The following is a 19,897-nucleotide window of genomic DNA, read 5'->3' on the forward strand; positions in this document are numbered from 1 at the left end:
TTATGAGCCACCATGTGGTTGCTGGGATTTGAACTCAGGACCTTTGGAAGAGCAGTCGGGTGCTCTTACCCACTGAGCCATCTCACCAGCCCGAGACTTGTGATTTTCATCAAGTATTGTGTGTGTTTCTCTCAGGCCTTGCCCTTGCTCCAAGAATTATGTTAATAACTCTACGTGTGTGTGTGTGTGTGTGTGTGTGTGTGTGTGTGTGTGTGTGTGTTACTAAGATTCACGTGGGACATAACTTCCTAGGAATTTCACTTCTTAAAAATCAAATAAATGAACAATACAGCTTTGAAAAGTTTTTTTTTTCTTTTTTAATAATTTATTTTTTATTCACTTTACATCCTAAACACAGTCTCTGTACCTCCTCTCCTCCAAGTCCCACCCTGGCAAATCCCTCTCCCCCCCCACTATCTCCCCTCCTGTTCAGAGAAGGGAAAACCTCCCTTGGGTACCACCCAACCCTGGAACCTATAGTCCCAGCGGGAACATTACCTTCTTTTTTTTATGTTTTAAATTTTTTTATAAGATATTGCAAACAAAGATTCTCCAGCATAAATCAATTTGTGACTTACCTGGGTCTTATGACCAGGTGTCAAGTTTCTCTCACGGTTTCTCTCACGGCTGCATTCCTGGCTTCCCTTAAGTGGGACTACTAGGCTACTTTTAGATAATGAGAACATTTGGGGACTAGAATTGTGGCTGAGGCTCTTGTTTGGAACATAAAGCTCCTGGCTAGAACCTATGGTTCTTGACCTAAGTAATTAAAGTAAATAGGAGCCTGCCTACCTTTTGACACTTGCCTATAATTAAAACCTACTTCCTGGTCAAACTATGGAACACTTCTAGTCTAAATCACATCAGGTAATTCAACCTGTGTTTTAAGATATCTCTTATTTTAAATAGGAGGAGTCAGTGACTCTCCCCGGCATGTCAATATGAAAGTCATGATAGAGTAAATCAAACGACTTCCACTGAAATTTCTATAGCACATATTTTCTAGTGAGAAAAGTTATGGTTGCCTACACTTTTTAGTAAAGATATTTAGAGTTGCAAAAAGTTTTGATGCATTGTCTACGATGATAATCTAAAGTGTCTGTCGCTGTTACTGAAGTATCCTGTGATGTTGCCTAAGTCAATATTTCCCTTTGAGGAACTTCTGTAGAATTCATTATTATGTAAAACAACCCTTACAGCAAAAGAAGACTTTGATAACCAATTTGCACTTCAGTTTAAAGGATTACAGAGAACTCATTTAAATATAAATCACCTCAAAGAGAAAAATGTGATCCTTATTGCAGCATATTATACCTTCCAGTTTCCTGCAATGAATCAGACCTGCCACAGATCGTGCTAGAAGATCATCTATAAACGTTAGCACTCTAATTCAAGCCCTGATTTTCCTTTTATAAACGCTGTCATCTTGCCTTTGCTCGTCTTTAAACTTTTTCCAGTCATGAGACTGTTTCTTTCATAAATGACAAGTCTTGGCCTTGCTGTTGGCGTCTCTCTCTTCCTTTTACATGCTATACAGAAAATGAAGGTGTTTAATTTGTATCTTCATTGTCCTTTTAATTGTCTTCTGAATACCATCTATATTTATGGAGCTAACACAATCCTCTTCTTCACTTCCTGTATTTTCTCGGTGGAAAGAAATCAGTTATATGGAAAGAGTTAACATTGTGTTGTGGGGAGAAGAGTGAAATGCATTAAAATTCATTAAAAGGTACTCAAAGCCTCCTTATTAAATCCAGGGGCACTAATTTTAATGCTTAATTAGTTGAAAGCTAATTACTGGGTAGCTAGTACTTATTCTTCATCATTGCTCTTTATATATCACATCTCCTACTTGGTATTAGCTATGAAATAAGGAATGTTTCCAGCATAAATAGAGTGGGAGCAAGGAAATAGATGACTAGGAAGAAACTGCCACAGAATGTGGAGTGTGCCCTGGGCCCCACATGGGGGAAGTTCTGAGGGAGCTAGATGGGGTTTGTTTCGCCACTGACTTCAAAGCAAATTCTCAAACTTTCAGACAAAATCACTATAAAACACAGTCATATTATAATGAACTGTCTATACCATAAGTTGCCTGTAAGAGATAGCTATGTGTCTCTTCATTTTAACATTATAATCTTTCTATGTATAAATTCACATTTTCTTTAGCTACTTTACACATTGTAATGTCATTTACAATTACCATATGTGTAGCAAGGCTTGAGATCTTTTAAATTATAGGCATCAACAATGCCCTGAAATGCATACCCAAACACTTAAATTTGTGGTTACTAGGATTCCACCATGCATATATTGTTTTTCTACTGAACAAAAAAACTTTTAAAACATGCAATGAACATAGATTATGGAAAACAGCAATTAGCACTTTATATGTTTAACCTATAACTGGATTTCATTCTTAGATGTTCTTTAGAAGGAACTAAATGTAAATTATTCTATGCATACATACACACACACACACACACACACACACACAAACACACAATTTATATAGCTATATGGCTGACTTACATCATGATGTCATATAACCAGGAAGGGTAACTGTAATAAGAAAAGAGAGATCATGCAGCACACAATGGGCAGAATTCATTCACATTAAAATTAATCACAGACTGATGCAAAAATACCGAGGAAATTATTTGGTCTAGATTTATTCTGAAAAGCATACTTAATGCTTGAGCTGCAGTCTTGCCTGGGTGGTTACAGTGTTAAACTGAGAGGTAGACTGAAGTATATTGAACTTTTGTCTTAGTGGATGAATGTATCCTTCCCATATGTTTTCATACAGTAAAGAATTATAAACATGTAATGTTCAAAAATGGTCATATTGTAAGTTAATGTCAAGTTAATGTACAAGACTTCTTAGGGGATAATGGAATTTTTCAACTCTGGTATTCAGGGTTAAAACCTCTAGACCTAGAAAAACTTTACAATTAATACCATTGTTCATGCAACTCACACAGTTGTTTTTATCTGCTTGATGATTAGTGACATTTTCCTGTAACAAACCTTTGGTAGGCTGCTCTACGGAAGTCCAGGTGTATTTAGCTTTACCCGAGTTAGCCATTCTTTCCATGTTGTCTAACTCCATGTATATATAACAGTCAACTAAATATTTAGGATTTCTATTACTCATACATTTCTAAAGCATTTGAACATGTGGTTAATATATGAGTTTATCTAAACTGAATTAAAGTCTTGATTAAATCACCTCTAAATCCTCTTCCTAGAGTAATATCAACAAGTCATTTATTTGATTGTCTTGTAAGTTTATTATGTATCCTGGACTATTAACGTCTCTCATCTCTGGTCATCTATAGCTAGTCAAACAGTTTGCAGAATGCAAAGCAAGGATTCTGAGCAGATCTTCATTCTCTAGCCTCTGCTGTGACCACTGATTCCCATTGTGAACATTCCTGTTCTCACTGGCAGTTTGCAGGCAGCAGGTGATGCTTCCAGTTAGATTCAGTGGTTTGAACTTGGCTTCTTTCTTTTACTGCTTGATAGTAACAATAACGCTTTGAAGTGAAGTTCCACTGCCATAATGAAAACAGAACAAAATTTCACAAATCAGATGACAGAGGAGATTTATGTATCGAACTTACTACCTTCTAACAGTCCAAGTCCAGTTTTAATATCAGAATTTCCATAAGCAGGGCTCTAAGTTAAGCATACTAAGTATCCCAGAAATAGATATGAATGCATGAAGATCTGGGGAAGAAGAAAAAAATTCCAAATTTCTCATTCTCAGTTGTCTCAGCTATAATTTGACAGAGGACTACACATTTCTAGAGAAAAGCTAAAATAATAGGTATCAGACTGGATGTATAATAAGCAAACTTGAGAAAAAAAAAGGAAATATTACACATTTTTATTAGACATGCATAGTATCCCAGGAGAATATTCATTTGGGAAACAGAGACACTCAAGAAGAAATACTCCAAGGCTGCCATGGCACCTTGTCGGAAGCCAAGTAGACAGCCCTGCAGAAACAAAGACCCTCTGTGCTTCCATAGCAGCTATGATGATGTTAATAGTTCTCTAATACTATGAAAAACACTTGCCACGTTGAATACAACTTGAAAAGCAAACACCAAAAGAAAAGACCAAAGTACTCACTGGAAACAAATTGCACAGAGAAAACCTTTAAAACAAAACAAGAAAAACTGATTCATATCCTAAGAGAGATAGAAGTACTGTATTGATAAAATAACAACAAAACTATTAAACTCAGCATTCAAAGGGTACATAAAAGTTTATAGAAATTAATGTAAGCTAACATAAATAATTAAATTGGAGAGCAAGGATGAAGGAACTCGGGAGAAACTCTATAATAGAGCTAGGCATGAAAATGAAAAGGACATAAAAATATAGAATAAATAAATAGAACAGGGTACTGAACAAAAAAGGGGGAGATAATTCAAAAACTATTCTCATATTTTAAAAAGAAAGTGAAACTGCAGGACATGGTTAACCAGGTTGAAAAGATCTATGGAGTACTTAAATAAATAAATACATGAAAATATATGCAAATAAAACCATGCTATTGTGTTATCCTGTAAGGGTCCATGATTCCCTCAGGAATGTTACCTCAGGCTCAATTAGTACGTAAACATAGAGTGTTTTATTCTGCAGAAATCCAGCATGCTCCCCATTACCAAGCAGGGAGACAACCAAATGAGCACTCAGACTAGATTTAAAGCACGTTAGGGGATTCCAGAGTAGATAGCCTCTCTCTTACTCCATCTCTAAGGGCATTCTATTACTAGGGCATGGGAGCTGGAAATTGTTATTGAGGAAATCCAGGGTAGGTGGCCTTTATCTTACTCCATCTCTAGGGACATTCCACTACCAGGGCATGGGGGCGGAACTGGGGAAGTCTGGAAACTTGCTGACACATTGTTCTTGCTTTAGGCTAGGTGGCTGGGCAGTTTCTAGTTTTTGACTTGCTGCCTGAAGCCTGGATTTTTTAACTGACTTGCCTGGACTTGTCCAGTTCTTGGCAAGAGAAATTTAGGCCTTGTCTCTTTAACTGCCAATTTGAAGCCTGCTATGGAGTCAGCCAGTCTTGTCCCTCTCAGTTCTAGAGTTTGCCACAGGAAGTATCTTGAAACAATGAGGAAATGACAGAGGAAATCCCTTTCTGGAAAAGCCAGATAATATGACCTCTCACCAGCTACCCTGAAAACCTGAAAACTGAAAGCACACACACACACACACACACACNAGAGAGAGAGAGAGAGAGAGAGAGAGAGAGAGAGAGAGAGAGAGAGAGAGAGGCAGACAGAGACAGAGACAGACAGAGTGAAAGAGAAAGACAGAGAGAGACAGAGAGTCAGAAACAAAGACAGAGATATACAGAGAGACAGAGACAGAGACAGAGACAGAGATAGAAACAGAGACAAGAGGTGTGCCCTGTATGTATTGGTGAAAGACCTTACAGCCTAATACTTATTTCTAATATCCAAACTACTAAGAATAAGGATGAATAAAAGGTATTTCAGATATGCAAGGTACCAAAAGACTTAGCTCCAAATTACATGTTACAATGTTACAATACACATTGAAAATTGATATATGAACCTTTAATGAAATATAGGAACATTCAGCAATTTACAAATGCCCAGCACAAAAGAAGTCATTCAGGCTCCACCTGAAGCAAGAGGAGCCAAGTGTTCTTAGGAGCAAATGAAATCAAATATAGGAGTGGATAAAGTAAAAATATCTCTTAGAGATAGTTGTAAGATTCTGATTGGGTAGGTGTTTTAGATTTTAGCTTTTTCCTTTTCTTTTTCTTTTTCTTTTTCTTTTTCTTTTTCTTTTTCTTTTTCTTTTTCTTTTTCTTTTTCTTTTCCTTTTTCTTTTTCTTTTTCTTTTTCTTTTCCTTCCTTCCTTCCTTCCTTCCTTCCTTCCTTCCTTCCTTCCTTCCTTCTTTCCTTTCTTCCTTTCCTCCTTTTCTCTTGCCATGCCTATTTATTCTGAAGCTGGGTTTTAGTATCTTGCACAGAAAAGCAAAGTAAGTACCTCTTTCTGCTTGTATGTTCATACTCGCTTTGCTATAGTGTTTCCCCATATAGTACTGGGAAAATGCACTTCAGTACAAAGACAGAAGAGAGAAAAGGGGAAAGTACAGCTTTCCCCAAGCAGGAACCTGGTGATGAACTGGGCAAAAGGAATCCTTGAGATGGTTGTGGAGGAGATCCTAAGAGAGAAGCTGGTCATGAGATTTGCAGAAACACAAGCCAGATCAGAGACATGAGCCAGACCAGGGACACAAGCCACAGAAATCAGCCAGACTAATTGCATCAAATCTCAGGAGAGGAGACAAAGTGAAAGAAGTTGAGAAAATAACACATGGTGGAGATAAATTTGCACATCTGTGTGGGAAAGGGATACACTTGTATATGTCCTTAGAGTGGTTCCTTGAAACTAGCTTACTGAAAACATAAGGCATTTTTAACTATAAGTAAATTATAAGTAAAAAAAAATAGTCTTTTTAAAGTAAGCTTAGGAAGATTGTATTTAGTATACACGTAGCTTAGGTGTGCAAAACATTTACAAGCTTAAAGTAAAAACTGACCAAATGTAGCTTGCAATACTACTTCCTAGAGAGATGGAGAGTGAGTAGAAATTATTTGACCAATAAATATCTATGAGACATTGAGAATTGTGTCAACAGATAATTCATGAAAGAGTAAAAGGGAGTGTAATAAGAAGCAGAAGGTGTCACATTTAAAATAATCAGCTAAGGGGAGCCAAAGCCTTCGAAAACTGGAAATGGTTGGCAAATGGGAGCTCCTCTTCACACAGTAATTATTGTCGGACTACAAACCCGCATGTTCATATAGAAATTAACTTTAAGGAAGGCTGTCAAGAATCTTCTACATTAACCTCAGACATACAGTAAAAGCACCTATACACTGACCACAAGGCATCAGGAAGAGTCTTTTCAAGACTATTTCAATCTGAGCTGGGCACAGAACTCAACTGATTAAGGATCAGGGTAGAAGATGTAGAAATGTTACACAAACTGCTTGAGTTATTCTGGAAGGTGTTGCCAGATCCTGGCCAATGTGGTTAGGCAAATTGTGGTTGATAGTTGCCTTTAGCAAAGTAGAGCTCTTCTCTCCAAATGGACTGAGAAATGGAGTCTATCCATCCATACAATGATGACCTGTTGGAGGGTCGGGTCCTAGATATCGAGGACATTCATAAGTGGACAATACACATATTTCAAACAGACAAAGGAAGAAGAAGAATCAAACATTTTCAAAGTGAAGGTTTTGAGAGGGAGACTGTGCCTGGGATCAGTAAGAAGTTTGATAAACAAAGTGGAACACAAATACTTTTTTGGTGAGAACTATTATGCCTTTACTTCAATTTAGATCTCATTTTCTTCTGTGTCCTGTCTGTGTCCCATCACTACTCTGTAAATCCTGTCAATTCCATTCACAAACTTGAACATTACCTTCTATTATTCCAGTAGTTGCTGTTTCCCACTCCACAGCTCTGATTTCCCCAAGACCACTGCCCGTGCCCAATGTTAATCCTGTCTCCTGTGCTCACAGTGCCTTAGTGCCTTGTTGAAGTGCATTTCACATACGCTTCCCTCCAAGGCTATCATCCAGTGATGTGACAGTTTTACTGAGTGGTGCAACCATCACCACAATTCACTCTTTAAGAAACATCACTTCTTGGTTTTTTCCTCTATGGCTCTTCTTCCATGTGGCAAGTGAATTCACGATATTGAAACAGAAGATCACAGACAAGAGTGAGACAAAGTTAGGTGCACACCCCATAGAGAATGAATCTAACTGGTTGTGAGACATTTGGAAAATTTCTCACAAAATTTACCAAATGAGAGAAACAATATCTCCTTCAAAATTGTAATGTTTAAGTAAGCATAATATTCTGTTAATTTTCAAATGGGTCACATTAAAGTTTTAGTGATTCTTTGTGAATAACTTGGGGTTATTCTCTAAAAATTCATTTATGTAACTGAAATTTTAATCGAAATATATTTCTCATATGTAATTTTCCTAAAATTTATGTTTGCTACTAATAGCATCCACAATTAATTGAATATTTAGCAGCAACATTTTTAAATCATTGAATTAAAACTCATAACTGTTTAAAATAGAATATTTAAAAAATAAGCTTCAACTTGGCACGCAAAAGATTGAGTGCAGAATATTGTTTTGCAGTAACAAAAACTGGGAGTGTTTTTGTAATAACAATCTTTTCTGTTATCTAAGTACAGTTCAGCTGGTAATTATCTAACAATTAAGTCAGCATGTAAAAAGCTTAATTGCCACCTCAACCAATTTTCAGTCACATTGATAATAACTGTGAAGAAAATGCAATTTAATAAAAATGCTTTGATGACAAATCCCAACAAAATTGTAACTTGTTTCCTGGATCATATATAGCTTTTGAAGTAATATTAGCTATATTGAAAATTTTTAATATGAGGACAGAAATTTAACATCAAATGATTTCTTTTCATGTCATTTGAAGTCATATTTTTTTCTCTTGATCAGAAATACCAATCATTTGCATTTTCCTTTGATAATCATTGTTTGACTAAAATATGTTCCCTAACTGAAGATATTTCTTCATTCTTGAACTTAGAGATTATTTTCTATTTGAAGCAATTCAAAGTATTCTTTCCCTACATGTCTGATAAATGCCTCCACATCCTATGATTCATTAGAAGAGAGCAGAGGCTGTTGAGGCAAAAGTCTTCCTGTGGATTCTTACTCTTATATGTTTTATTTATGCCTCAGTTTCCCTGTGTATAAAATGAGCAATACTATTTTACCGAAGCATGTTCCAAGAACTAATGTTTAGGACGATTACATGCTCAGCACTTTAGAACTCACTGTAGCACTAACTTGTGCTCACTATAAATATTTTCTTTCTATAATAATCTTATAATTTAGATATCACTGGATTTTATATTTAACATTAACGGTTAGCTTTTGCAGTCCTTGTCCATAGGTCTAAACAAAATTCTATTACTAACTCATTTCTATGGTCAAGAAGTAATCCATCACTTTAACATAAATAACCCAACAAAGAGGGTTATTTTTCATTTGCAGAACTGTCAATACAAACATGAAAAGTTCTCCTGTAAGAGTACTTCAGGCTCCAAATTCTACCTGCTCTCTAGTGATTGACTTTGGGACAGGATGTAGCAGCAATGTTCATTTTCATTCTTCAGAACTTCTAGTTTGCTACTATGGTGCCAAATGCAACTGCCATTTTATTTGTGTAGGAAGACTTGAAATGGAGACAGAGGTTTTTATTAATTTATTTGATAAAAACTCATGAATATATTCAGAAAATATTTCCATGTAAGGCTGTAAGCTAGAAAACCAAAAGGAAAAAAAAAGGAAAGGAAAGATAGATACAATTATTTCTACCACAAAGAATCTCTACTGATAAATATGAATGCACACACACAATGCATACATATGCCTCTTCCCATATGTCCACACGAAAAGAACTATGCTGATAAAACAAATGCTACAAAACTTAGATTAACTGAACACTGCTATTCATTCCTAAAAGAAATAAGTTAAATATCCAAAGTTAAAGAACCAGTTCCTTTACTTCTAATTCAACAAGATTTTTTGAGGGAGCAAAACTGATCTTCAGGCTGCAAAATAGCAGCTCAATCACACACTTTCATGTGTGATTTATTCATGGGTCCTATAATTGTTCAGTATATGTGACATTTCCCACTGAGCCAATAACCTATGCTGACCTTACCTTACAAAAATGCAGACTGGCCTCATTTCTGTTAAACTCCCATTAATTGATTACCATCATAATTAAGGGTTTTATGTTTTTCAGATAATATCTCCTAAGCATTTAAGCTTTCTAGTTAATGAATGAATGGGTGAGGATAGCTTACAGGTTTGTCTTTCCAACCTTGATCTGTATTAATAAACTGTCTTTTAAGTATACTCTCCATGGATATATATATATATGTATGTATATAAAAGAGACAGCAAGCAACGTAATATATGTTTGTTTAAACAGAAATAGGAAGGCCATGAGAAAGCCAAGGCACAACATTATCTTTTCAATATGTTCTTAAAAATCATAAATAGAGATTTTTTGACAAGGGCAATTTGTGTAGTAATCAAATAATCAATAAAGGTTTCACTTTAGAATTGTTTTGAGCTTTTATGCTCATGTGTTTTTGTGGTACCAGAAGTTGAAAGGCACAGTCACATATTTTCATCATTCAAAAAATTGCTATTTGGGGAATTCAATGTTACATTTTAGCTTACCTTTTAGAAAAGGCAACTACAATTCATAGAAATAGTAAAAAGCAAAAATATGTACCCTACGTCTTATATCCCAATAACTTATATCATCACTTCTACTTGTAAGGCATATAAAATAATAAAAGACCATATCAATCAATTACCTGAAAATAAACCTCAGTTTGCAATGAACATCTCTTTATTGCTCCTATGGGTCTGGCAAAGAGTTTAAGAGAATGTGGTCATATTTCCCACAGAGTTCAAACACTGTGGCATTGGTAAGAAGATCCAATTTAACGTGGGTAAGAATTACCTAGATTTAGAAAAAGAAAACAAGACACTTTTGGTTAGCAGTATAATAACTACTTTATATGCCTCAGAGGATGTTCCATGGTTAAATCACATAACCTTCGGAGAAAAAGAAGAAGTCTACACTCCCACAGTTTCATCAGCATGCCATATATACATGTGGAGATAAAGCCCCACTTGGGCTCAAAGCCCACATTGGCTACATGCTGTAAGGCTATCTTTAAGGCTGATAAATAGATGGAAAATATTGTACATAGATTCTGTGGATGTATTAGGAAAAAAGTAGGTCATTTTAAGATGCCTACTATAACTATGTACTATAATTATAATTTTATTGAAACAAGGCCTGATATATGCAAGATTTTTAACCACCAACATATACACACAGACAATGAGAATGTAATATTTCCTTTTGATGCAATTATACCCATTTGTACCATTCTTGGCAGTCTATAAAATATTTTCCACATGACACATTGTTTATAGTCAGGGAAAAAATGTATGTATTTATGTGATATAATCACATGGCAATACTTAGAATGAAACGTGGTATTTACAGTGCTGCTAAGTTACCTAAATACCATTGGGACACTGACATCTGGGAGTAGGCAGGTCTCACCTGACCTATCTGCCTATTTTTAATCACATTTATTATTTGTAGAATTAAAATGAAAGAATTTATTTATAGAAGAAATTACTTATAGATGAAATTATTTATAGAAGAAATTACTGTGATGATATTCAGCAATGTGTAGGAAAAGTTACCCATATATTTATATAATAAACTTTTTAAAATGCTTATTGTATTTAATCAACATTTATAGATCAATGGTTAGTTTCCTCTTAACACACCTTATGAAAAAAATAGGAAATGAATGTCCTTGGTGTTTACTCTCTAAGGAATATTTACTGTCATGAAAGATGACTAAGTAAGCTCAGCGTGAGGCCTATTTAAAGCTCAAGCCAAACAGTGGAATGATGCTTTCATAAAATAGCAGTAAGCAAACTTATTGAAAACAGCATAACTTCTGTGAGCACACAGGGGAAAGTTGCAGACAGAGAAACAAGATATGATCTTGTATGTCCATTGCTTCTTCGAATGTTCACAGGAGAAGAAAAGCCCATTGATAAATAACTAAAAGGTTGTCAGCATTAATTCCACGTATGAACTTCTGCATTCCAGGATTGTAGTGTACCAATCCTGGAAAATTGGAGTGAGTTCTGTTAGTGTGCTAGTGTGGCATGTAGCTTCTTTTGTTGAGCACTTACTATTTGCAAACCACTATACTAGCATTTCTATTTCCTGCATCAAACTTTAAAAGCTAAGGAAACATTTATCTTATATTGAGAGAGAGAGAGAGAGAGAGAGAGAGAGAGAGAGAGAGAGAGAGAGAGAGAGAGAATAGGCACATGGCAGGTCAATCATTTCTTCCTTCTAACACACTACATTCCCTCTAAGCAATAAATCATGACAGTCTGACACAAGAGCTTTTCAATCAGAGACTGTCCTTCTTAGAGTCTCATATAAAGTGAAGTATTTAGGAAGATTAGCTTGTTAATTTAAATATTTATTTATAAATCCTACCTTCTAGAGACCCTCATTTTTTCCAATTTCAGTTTTAAATAAATTTGCTTACATGTTACCACACGCAGATGTATGCATGTAATTAAATGACTGAATAAATTACTGAAAATATCCCTATCTTTTACATGCTGTTCACAGCTCACCCCTTTTAAGAGTTCCCTGCTTTTTTCGTTTTTTCCAAATGACTTACTAGCAAGCCAAGGCAGTAGTCCTCTGCTTTCTCCCCCCTAGAAGCTCAGAAGAAGCAATTGGAGGAGAGTATAGAGCTGATCCAAGACGAATGTGTGTCAGAGAATGCAGACCACTCCACAGAGGAGCCTGCTGAAGGAGGGCAAGAAGCGGATGGAGGAGAGATGACTGATGGGGTAGAGGAGGACTTCGATGAAGATGGGGGTCACGAGCTGGTAGGAATGCAATATTTGGGGGTGTCCACATCTGTTGGGTAACAGTAGCATTTGATCGATCCATTTATTCTAAAATAAGAATTAAATCATTTGAGGCTTTTTTAAATCCTGTATCAATATGTTTCAGGGAACATCAGTATAGTGCTTTGCACACAGCAAGTGCTCAATCATTTTTTTATTAATTTCAATTATGAGTGTGAAGTGAATGTAAAATATAAGTACTATATAAAATACTAGGTATACATAATGTCCCAAATGAAAGACTTTCTTCCCTTCATTCTTTATCATGGATTTTGCATTTGTACAGTTAAATGTGTGGGCAGATATAATATGCTAGTGACAGAAACCATCTCTTGATAGACACATGAAACCTCCTTTTCAAATTTGTTTAAATTTTATACGTTTATTTATGTTGTCTACGCATGTACACACATGCTTTCACACATGTATGCAGATCTGAGAACAAGTTGCTGCAGTCAGTACTCATTTTCCACCATTTAGAACACTCAGGTTGTCAGTCTTTACAGCAAGGACTTACCCACTGAACCATGTTTTTGGGCTTCGCTTAATTCATAGTCTTACTTACTGATAGAGTCACATTCACTATCTGCTTCACAGCTATCCTCTCCATGATGGGCCTTCCGTGGTGACCCCTTAGTATGTTGTCACCTCATTATTTCCAGTGTCAATATTGCTTGACAATCAATTATTATTATTTGGGAATTTAGCTAAGACCTGATTTTTAAAATTTTATTTCCACAATGTTGAAATTAGTACACTGTTCATTCACAAATACACTTTCCTTGACAACTACACCAGACACTTGGTAAAAACATGTTGATATTTTATCGACCATGAAATTAAATACTATATTTCAAAGAAACTGATTAATAAAGACGGAAGATAGTGTGAATATTTGTGTGTGTGAGTGTATGTCTAGGTATGTGTTGAATATGTGATTAATCCAATATTTATAGATGATCTTATTCACATATTTTATATATAACTATATTTGCTAGATATATAATAATAGGTTCTTCCAGGTAATATTATATTCTCATTTATTATAAAACCTATTTTTATATTTTGGTTATTGTCACTGTTGTTTAACATAGTGGTTAACCTATCAATCAATTCAATGAAATTGTAATAAATCAAAATTCTATATTGATTTTTAATATCCAGCTTTATTTAAATGCAATGGGACATTCGTTTAAGCTTTTCAAATATAAACTTCCAACAATTACCATGTTTTCTTTAAAAGGTCATTTCAGATTGAGGTTTTCAAAATATGCTGTCTTCCCAGTGTTTTAGAATTATAATGAAATGTATTGATCAAAGACAAGAAGGATGAACAAATAAAGGTTTCTCAGTGCCTTCATAGACAGAACCCTAACGCAGTAACATCATCTCCAGGCTTGTTTTCACCTGACATCTCTTTCAGTGTTCCTTTGATGGATCTGCTAGGAGGATCTCATGGTACTGTTACCAATGGCTGCCTCTCTTCATTTGTTTCTCAGCAGGGTTGTGTGTAAATAGCCACTTCCTTCTTCTCTGAGATTTCCACTGTTTAACATGTCTTCAATGTCAGCTTATTTTCCTAGACATATCCCCTACGTAGTCCTCATTTAAGTAGGACAGAGCATTGTACTTACTATTTCTGTCACTTTCCCAAGTTGAACTCATAGAATATCAGAGCTTCAAGTATTTTCCAGACTAAAGATCTCTAAATCTACATTTCTATTTCTCATTACTTGATAGTACTTTTCATTATTATTAACTATTATTATTAACTAACCATGACTGACCCCATACTGCTATCCAATAAATATTTCAGACAACATGGCCAGAAATTTGTTAGTTTTTTTTCTACTGCCTTTCCAAGTCTTCCTCATTAAGTAAACATTATCACCCATATACATGGTTATTATGACAATGAAAAGATATTATTTTTCCTTTTCTCCTATATATTAATTTTGCCCCCAAATCACAGCCCAATGAGAGTTGCATATCCAACAGAAATACTTTGGCCCAATCCGATTGGCCCCATCCCTAGATGAAGCAAACGACAGGAAATAGCAGGAAACTCTTATAACTTAGATGTCCATGAAGGAAAGCCAAGCATTCAGTACATTCTGGGTATGACTTGAACTTCTAGTTTACTTAGAGGGAGAACTGGGGGAGGGGAAGGGGTTCTGCGTGGCTAAGCAGTCCTTGGTAGCCTCTGTGCTGATCTTTTGTTCTACTTCTTCAGGTAGTTCTAGGGATATCCTTGTCACAGAGAGAATCAGTCTGGTTCCCCTGAAACATTTGGTCTTATGTAAGAGGGGGCTTTTCATAAGGCTGATCTGTCTGAGAGATTTTTCTATTCCTAGAAGTCAGAGGGCTTCAGGCTTTGTATGAGGACTAGATTTTCAGGTGTCTTTTTGAGGGGAATGTAGAAATAAAAATCTTAAAACTGACAGTAAGATGCTTGGGTTAGTCTTGACTTATTGCTTTAACCCCTATAAGAGGATGAGATAGCTTGAGTGTCACCAGTTTTGAGACAGGCCCTCCTTGCGTGATTGAACATATATATGTGCAAAATTGAGTGGAAATGTATTCCCAGCCCCCTCTAAAGAAAACAGATACAAAATGAAGGCAAATATGAAAGGCTTTCCTGCTGCTTGCTGTTGCCATAGAACCCAAATGAAGAATTGCCCAAAAGTAGCTCCTCAAAACCTGCACAGGGGGAAGAAAAGTGCCAAAGTGGTTAAAGAATAGAGAATATGGGATGGAGCAAGTAGGATAAGATCGAGTTACCCGCTTCAGTACTGAGGTCAGAAGTATGTGTGATAACACGATTCATAGGAGGTTACAGTGGAGGTATCAGGATCAAAAGTCACCACAGATGAAAATCCAAGAACTGAGAACCGAGTGAGGAACAGATCATCTCAACTGTCATGATATCATTCACACTCAAAGAACTAAGGGATTGAGGACTGACAAACAAGAGGTTGCATATCTAGTTTTAGTCCCAGATTTCTCACCTAGTCCAATAGAATAACTAAACAAATAACTTTATTGAGTCTTCAGCTTATTGTGTGCTACAATGTAAGATTAAGTCCGAAATTTCTTCATGTGCTTGTGTGCATGTGTGCATATGTGTGTGCAGAGTTATGTAGGTAAGCCCATGTATGTTCAGGTACATCTCTGTGGGTAGAAATGTTGCCTGCAAATTGTCATGGGGATAGAGGTCAGTATCGCCTTCTTTGCTGTCTTTCCACTGTATGTAATGAGACAGAGTCTCTCACTGAACCTGGAGCTCATCAACTGGCTAGACTGTCTGGTCAGAGGACTGTAGGGATCTGCCTGTTGTTATCACCACTCCTGAATTAGAGTTACATTCTTTTTGCCTGAATTTCTCACATGGATTCTGAGAATCCTAACTCAGCTCCTTATGCTTGTATAGCAGAAACTTTACAGACTGAGTTACCTTCCTAGCCCTAATCTGAAATCTATTACATTTGACCTTATCTCTGAGTAGTCATGGATCAGAGAAGCAACATGTCTAATGGGACAGGACTTGATCGTGTAGCCCTGTGCATAAGTTCAGGTCTTAACAAAGTGACTGACCAGAGACATTGTGCCTAGAAGCACTGAGATTTCACACTGAAGATTTGCTCTCTAATTGGAAGCTTGGGGAGCTAAATAATTAAATACTGTTATATTTGGTACTGAACTTTGTCCTGGGATTTGAAATAAAATAAATGAAGATATGTTAATGGTGAGAACTTCATACAGAAATAGAAACTATGGAGTTTGTCCCTCCTAGTGATCAGTCAGGAACACACTCGTTGGTATTATTTATACTGTTTGTCTCTTTATTCAGCCACATGAAACAGTTCATCCCTGATGCTCAAATAAATGGAAGTAAAAGTACAATTTTTTTTTTTTTTGCTATAACAGAGGATATTATAGGTGTGTAGAGAGATGACACGATGATGCAAAGTAGCAGGTGACAGAAGTGAAAAGACAATCTCTTTCAGAAATGCCCAGGAGGTTACTCAAGCAGAAGCACAATTCTTTTCCTGGAGAGTGAACAGGGAATTGGGGATTGAATCTAAACCAACCACGGCCCAACACAATGAGCTAGTGCTATGGCTGACAGGTCCTGTGTGGAACGAGATGAGAACATGTACATTGGCTGCCAAGCAACATCCACTGAATATCCACAGAGTGAAAAAAAAAATATTGCATGTCAAATTGCATGTCAATCTAATCATGCATCATTAGAAACCTACTGAGAAGGAGTATAGTACTTGTCAAAACTTGCAAAAATAGTTGCAGTGACTGCTTCAAATGTGGAACTATGTATCTAAGAAAATGACTTCTTGAGCATCTCAGTGTCTTAGAGACATGACAAATTCCTTTTATGCACTAAAAAGCAGTCTTGATTTCCATTATTTATTAGAAACCACCTCAAAGCTAAAATCTATGGTGCTAAAGTACTCTATACTGATTATTAGAACATTAAAAGCAAATTAGAATTTATTTAAAATTAAACTTCACACTAATGTGCTATATGCACACTATCAACATGTCATTCTATTCTTACCTTTAAATATACCCACCAGCAAACATTTACAAATTTCATTAAATGAACATCGTGAGCTTGTGTTGTAAAGAAAAAAAAAAAAAAAAAGAATGAAAATCTTACCTTTTAAAGGATAAGAATTTCCTGATTGTTAAGGCCACAGGCCAGAAGGATAAGAAAGAATGAAAGGCAGTGAAAGCAACATGGGAAATAGCTCTTAGGAGACAAATAGAATAGCACACCTTGAGCACAGTCAGTAAAGAATCCTGGTAGGAGGCGCAGGGAGCTCCATCTTGAAAGGTGACAAACTGAAGAGACAATAGTACTTCTGTCAAGGAATGAAATCTCTGATCACCCTCTACTGTCCTTATATAATTTCGAAGAATACCTAATTAAAACTGAAATACTTTTGAAGCCTTTGGGGATGACTTAGGAGGTGAGAATATTTGCTGCAAAGCTGTGATAACCTGCATTCAAACCCTCAGAACTCTGTCAAAGCTAAGCATGGTGGTGTATGTCTGTAACCCTCATGTTCAAGTCATATTCAAGACAGACATAGGGACTTGGTGGGGCTTACTGGTGTCAGCCTTGCCCTAGACTCAGTAAGATACTCTTTCTGAAGAGAATAAGATAGAGAAAGTTAACAAGGGGCATTGAATGTCCCCCTGTAGCTTCTATGACATATATGGACACATATCTACACACTACACACATACACATTCAAAGAGGAAAATGCAGATGGTTATATATTTTATGTGACAAGATGGGTAATTCATAAATAAGGTGTTTCCTGTTCGAGTGCTTCCATTCTCTTTCTTTACTTCCATCAAACTTAGATTGTTCTTATAGAAATTAATAGAATCAAAAGTAAATGTATCTAGAAAAAAAAAGCACTTAGCTTTGTGCTAGTTCACAAAGACAGTTCTTCCCAAGTGCAAATTTTTCTTGCCCAATTTATATCTGCCACCTTGTGGTTGCAAACAGTGCTGGCTGAATCTCTCTGGGAAGCAGCTCAGGCATCAGGCTGAGTGTTGAACCCACAAAGCAAAACCATCAATGTCCTAGTGATATTACGGCTGAGCAAATGCATTTGAACGGATTAAAGAGAATTCGAGTTCGTTTGAATTCTGTTTGTAATGACGTTTACCTTTGATGTCTACAAGCAGTCTAATCAAGGTGGTAAGAGCCAAGAATTACCAGGCTGGGCTTGTGGTACTTAGGCATGCTGAGTACTAGGTTGTAATTCATCGTCCAGGATTTAACAACGCGTTCAACTAAGCAATAAGCCACCTGAGTCTTCCAGCTATTGAGTTTCTGTGCATAATGGGAAATATCTGACCACAATCTAATCCTGCAATTGAATAACACTCAAAGTAAACATTGTGGTAAAAACCACCGAGAAAGGAAAAGCACAGAGCATTCTGATCAATATTTTTGGTCTTTGTTTATAAGCAAGGGAGGAGATATCTCCTCTTTTGAAACTTCTTTTTCTTTATCATGGTGAAGATCTTCACCTGGATGTTCTCCTTACTTTTGCTCCTTTTGTTATCATTTAAATTAAAATGCTGGCTAAAGGAAAATGCACCTATTAGAATTACAAATCACTGGGAAGTAAGAACGTGGGTAGGACCACTAGAGTGGTCTGCAGCTGGGGGGGGGGGTGAGTCTGGAGAAGCCCTGCAAGGAGGCTCTCAGGAAGTCTGGTGAGAACAAGAAGCTGAGGAGGCTGGGGTATTAGGAGAGGTTGCAGAGACAAGTTTACAGTGATAAGGGGGAGCTTTGTTAGCTGGATCAAAGATTGTTAGCGTCATCCGGGAGAGGTTTCATAGCTAGAAGGAGCTGAGTTGGGATAGAGGAGGAGCAAAGAGAGGGTTTAGAGCGAAGCTAAGTAAAAGCTGGACAGTAGGCTAGTGATCCCTCCTATTGATCCAGTGCTGGAGCCTTCCCATCTGGAACTAGAACCTGTCTTGGACACCACCACCACCACCCCTCCCCCCCAAAAGCTTTAGAGACCCAGCAGAAGTTCTAGGTACTGGCGCTGAAGTGGATTAACTAGAGCAGTTTGGAACTTCCATGGTTAAGGAGTCAGCCTGGAGGAAGCAGTTTTTGTAGTTGAAATTTGACCCCCTTATGAATGAGAGTCCTTTGTGGCCAATACCAATAGTCCCAGAAACAAATAGTACACAAGATACAAAGGAGTCTGGCTCTGGAAATCTGATAGAAGTCAAGCTTGTAGACTTAGATTTCTTGGTAGCTCTGGATGTTTCTGTGTCTGCCCCACCCCTGTGTGTCCTTGAGCGCAGAGGTCTCCTCCCTGTTGCTCCCACTGTGGATGTGCTGCTGTACAGCCAGAGAGACCTGGATGCAGAGGCGAATATGATACAGCAGGAGAACGTGGAGCTAAAAAGCAAGGATGACGACTTCAACATGAAGTATTTGAAGATGAGGAAGATCATGGGTGGTTTTGAGAAGATCGGGTACAAATCAATCACAGTTCAGAAGGAACTGGCTGAAGACAAAATCCAAAAGGTTTTAAAAGAGAGAGGCCAACTTACTGCAGACCTGAACTCCATGAAGAAGTCGTTCTCTAACCTTTTCAAGTGGTTTGAGAAGCAGAAGGAAGCGACTGAAGGCTACCAGAAGATGCAGGCTACTGGAAGAGAGTCTGCATAATGTTAGATGAAACTGCGCACTTCTGGAAAACCAGCCCAGGTCTCACGTGGGA

General features: G+C 36.8%; 1 protein-coding gene across 9 annotated transcripts in view; it reads left to right on the forward strand.

Moving 5' to 3' along the window:
• Nucleotides 1-19,897, forward strand: part of Ralyl (RALY RNA binding protein like) — a 683,608-nt gene that overhangs the window by 627,346 nt on the left and 36,365 nt on the right. For 6 of the 9 annotated variants that reach the window (XM_021196091.2, XM_021196090.2, XM_029537400.1 and 3 more), the window contains one exon: nucleotides 12,424-12,596. The exons of the other annotated variants lie outside the window; for them this stretch is intronic. In XM_021196091.2, the coding sequence (XP_021051750.1) occupies nucleotides 12,424-12,596 (173 nt within the window). The remainder of the gene's footprint in view (nucleotides 1-12,423; nucleotides 12,597-19,897) is intronic. 9 annotated transcript variants of the gene reach the window in all.

The sequence above is a fragment of the Mus pahari genome, chromosome 4 (assembly GCF_900095145.1).
Source record: "Mus pahari chromosome 4, PAHARI_EIJ_v1.1, whole genome shotgun sequence".
NCBI classification, from domain to species: Eukaryota; Metazoa; Chordata; class Mammalia; order Rodentia; family Muridae; genus Mus; species Mus pahari.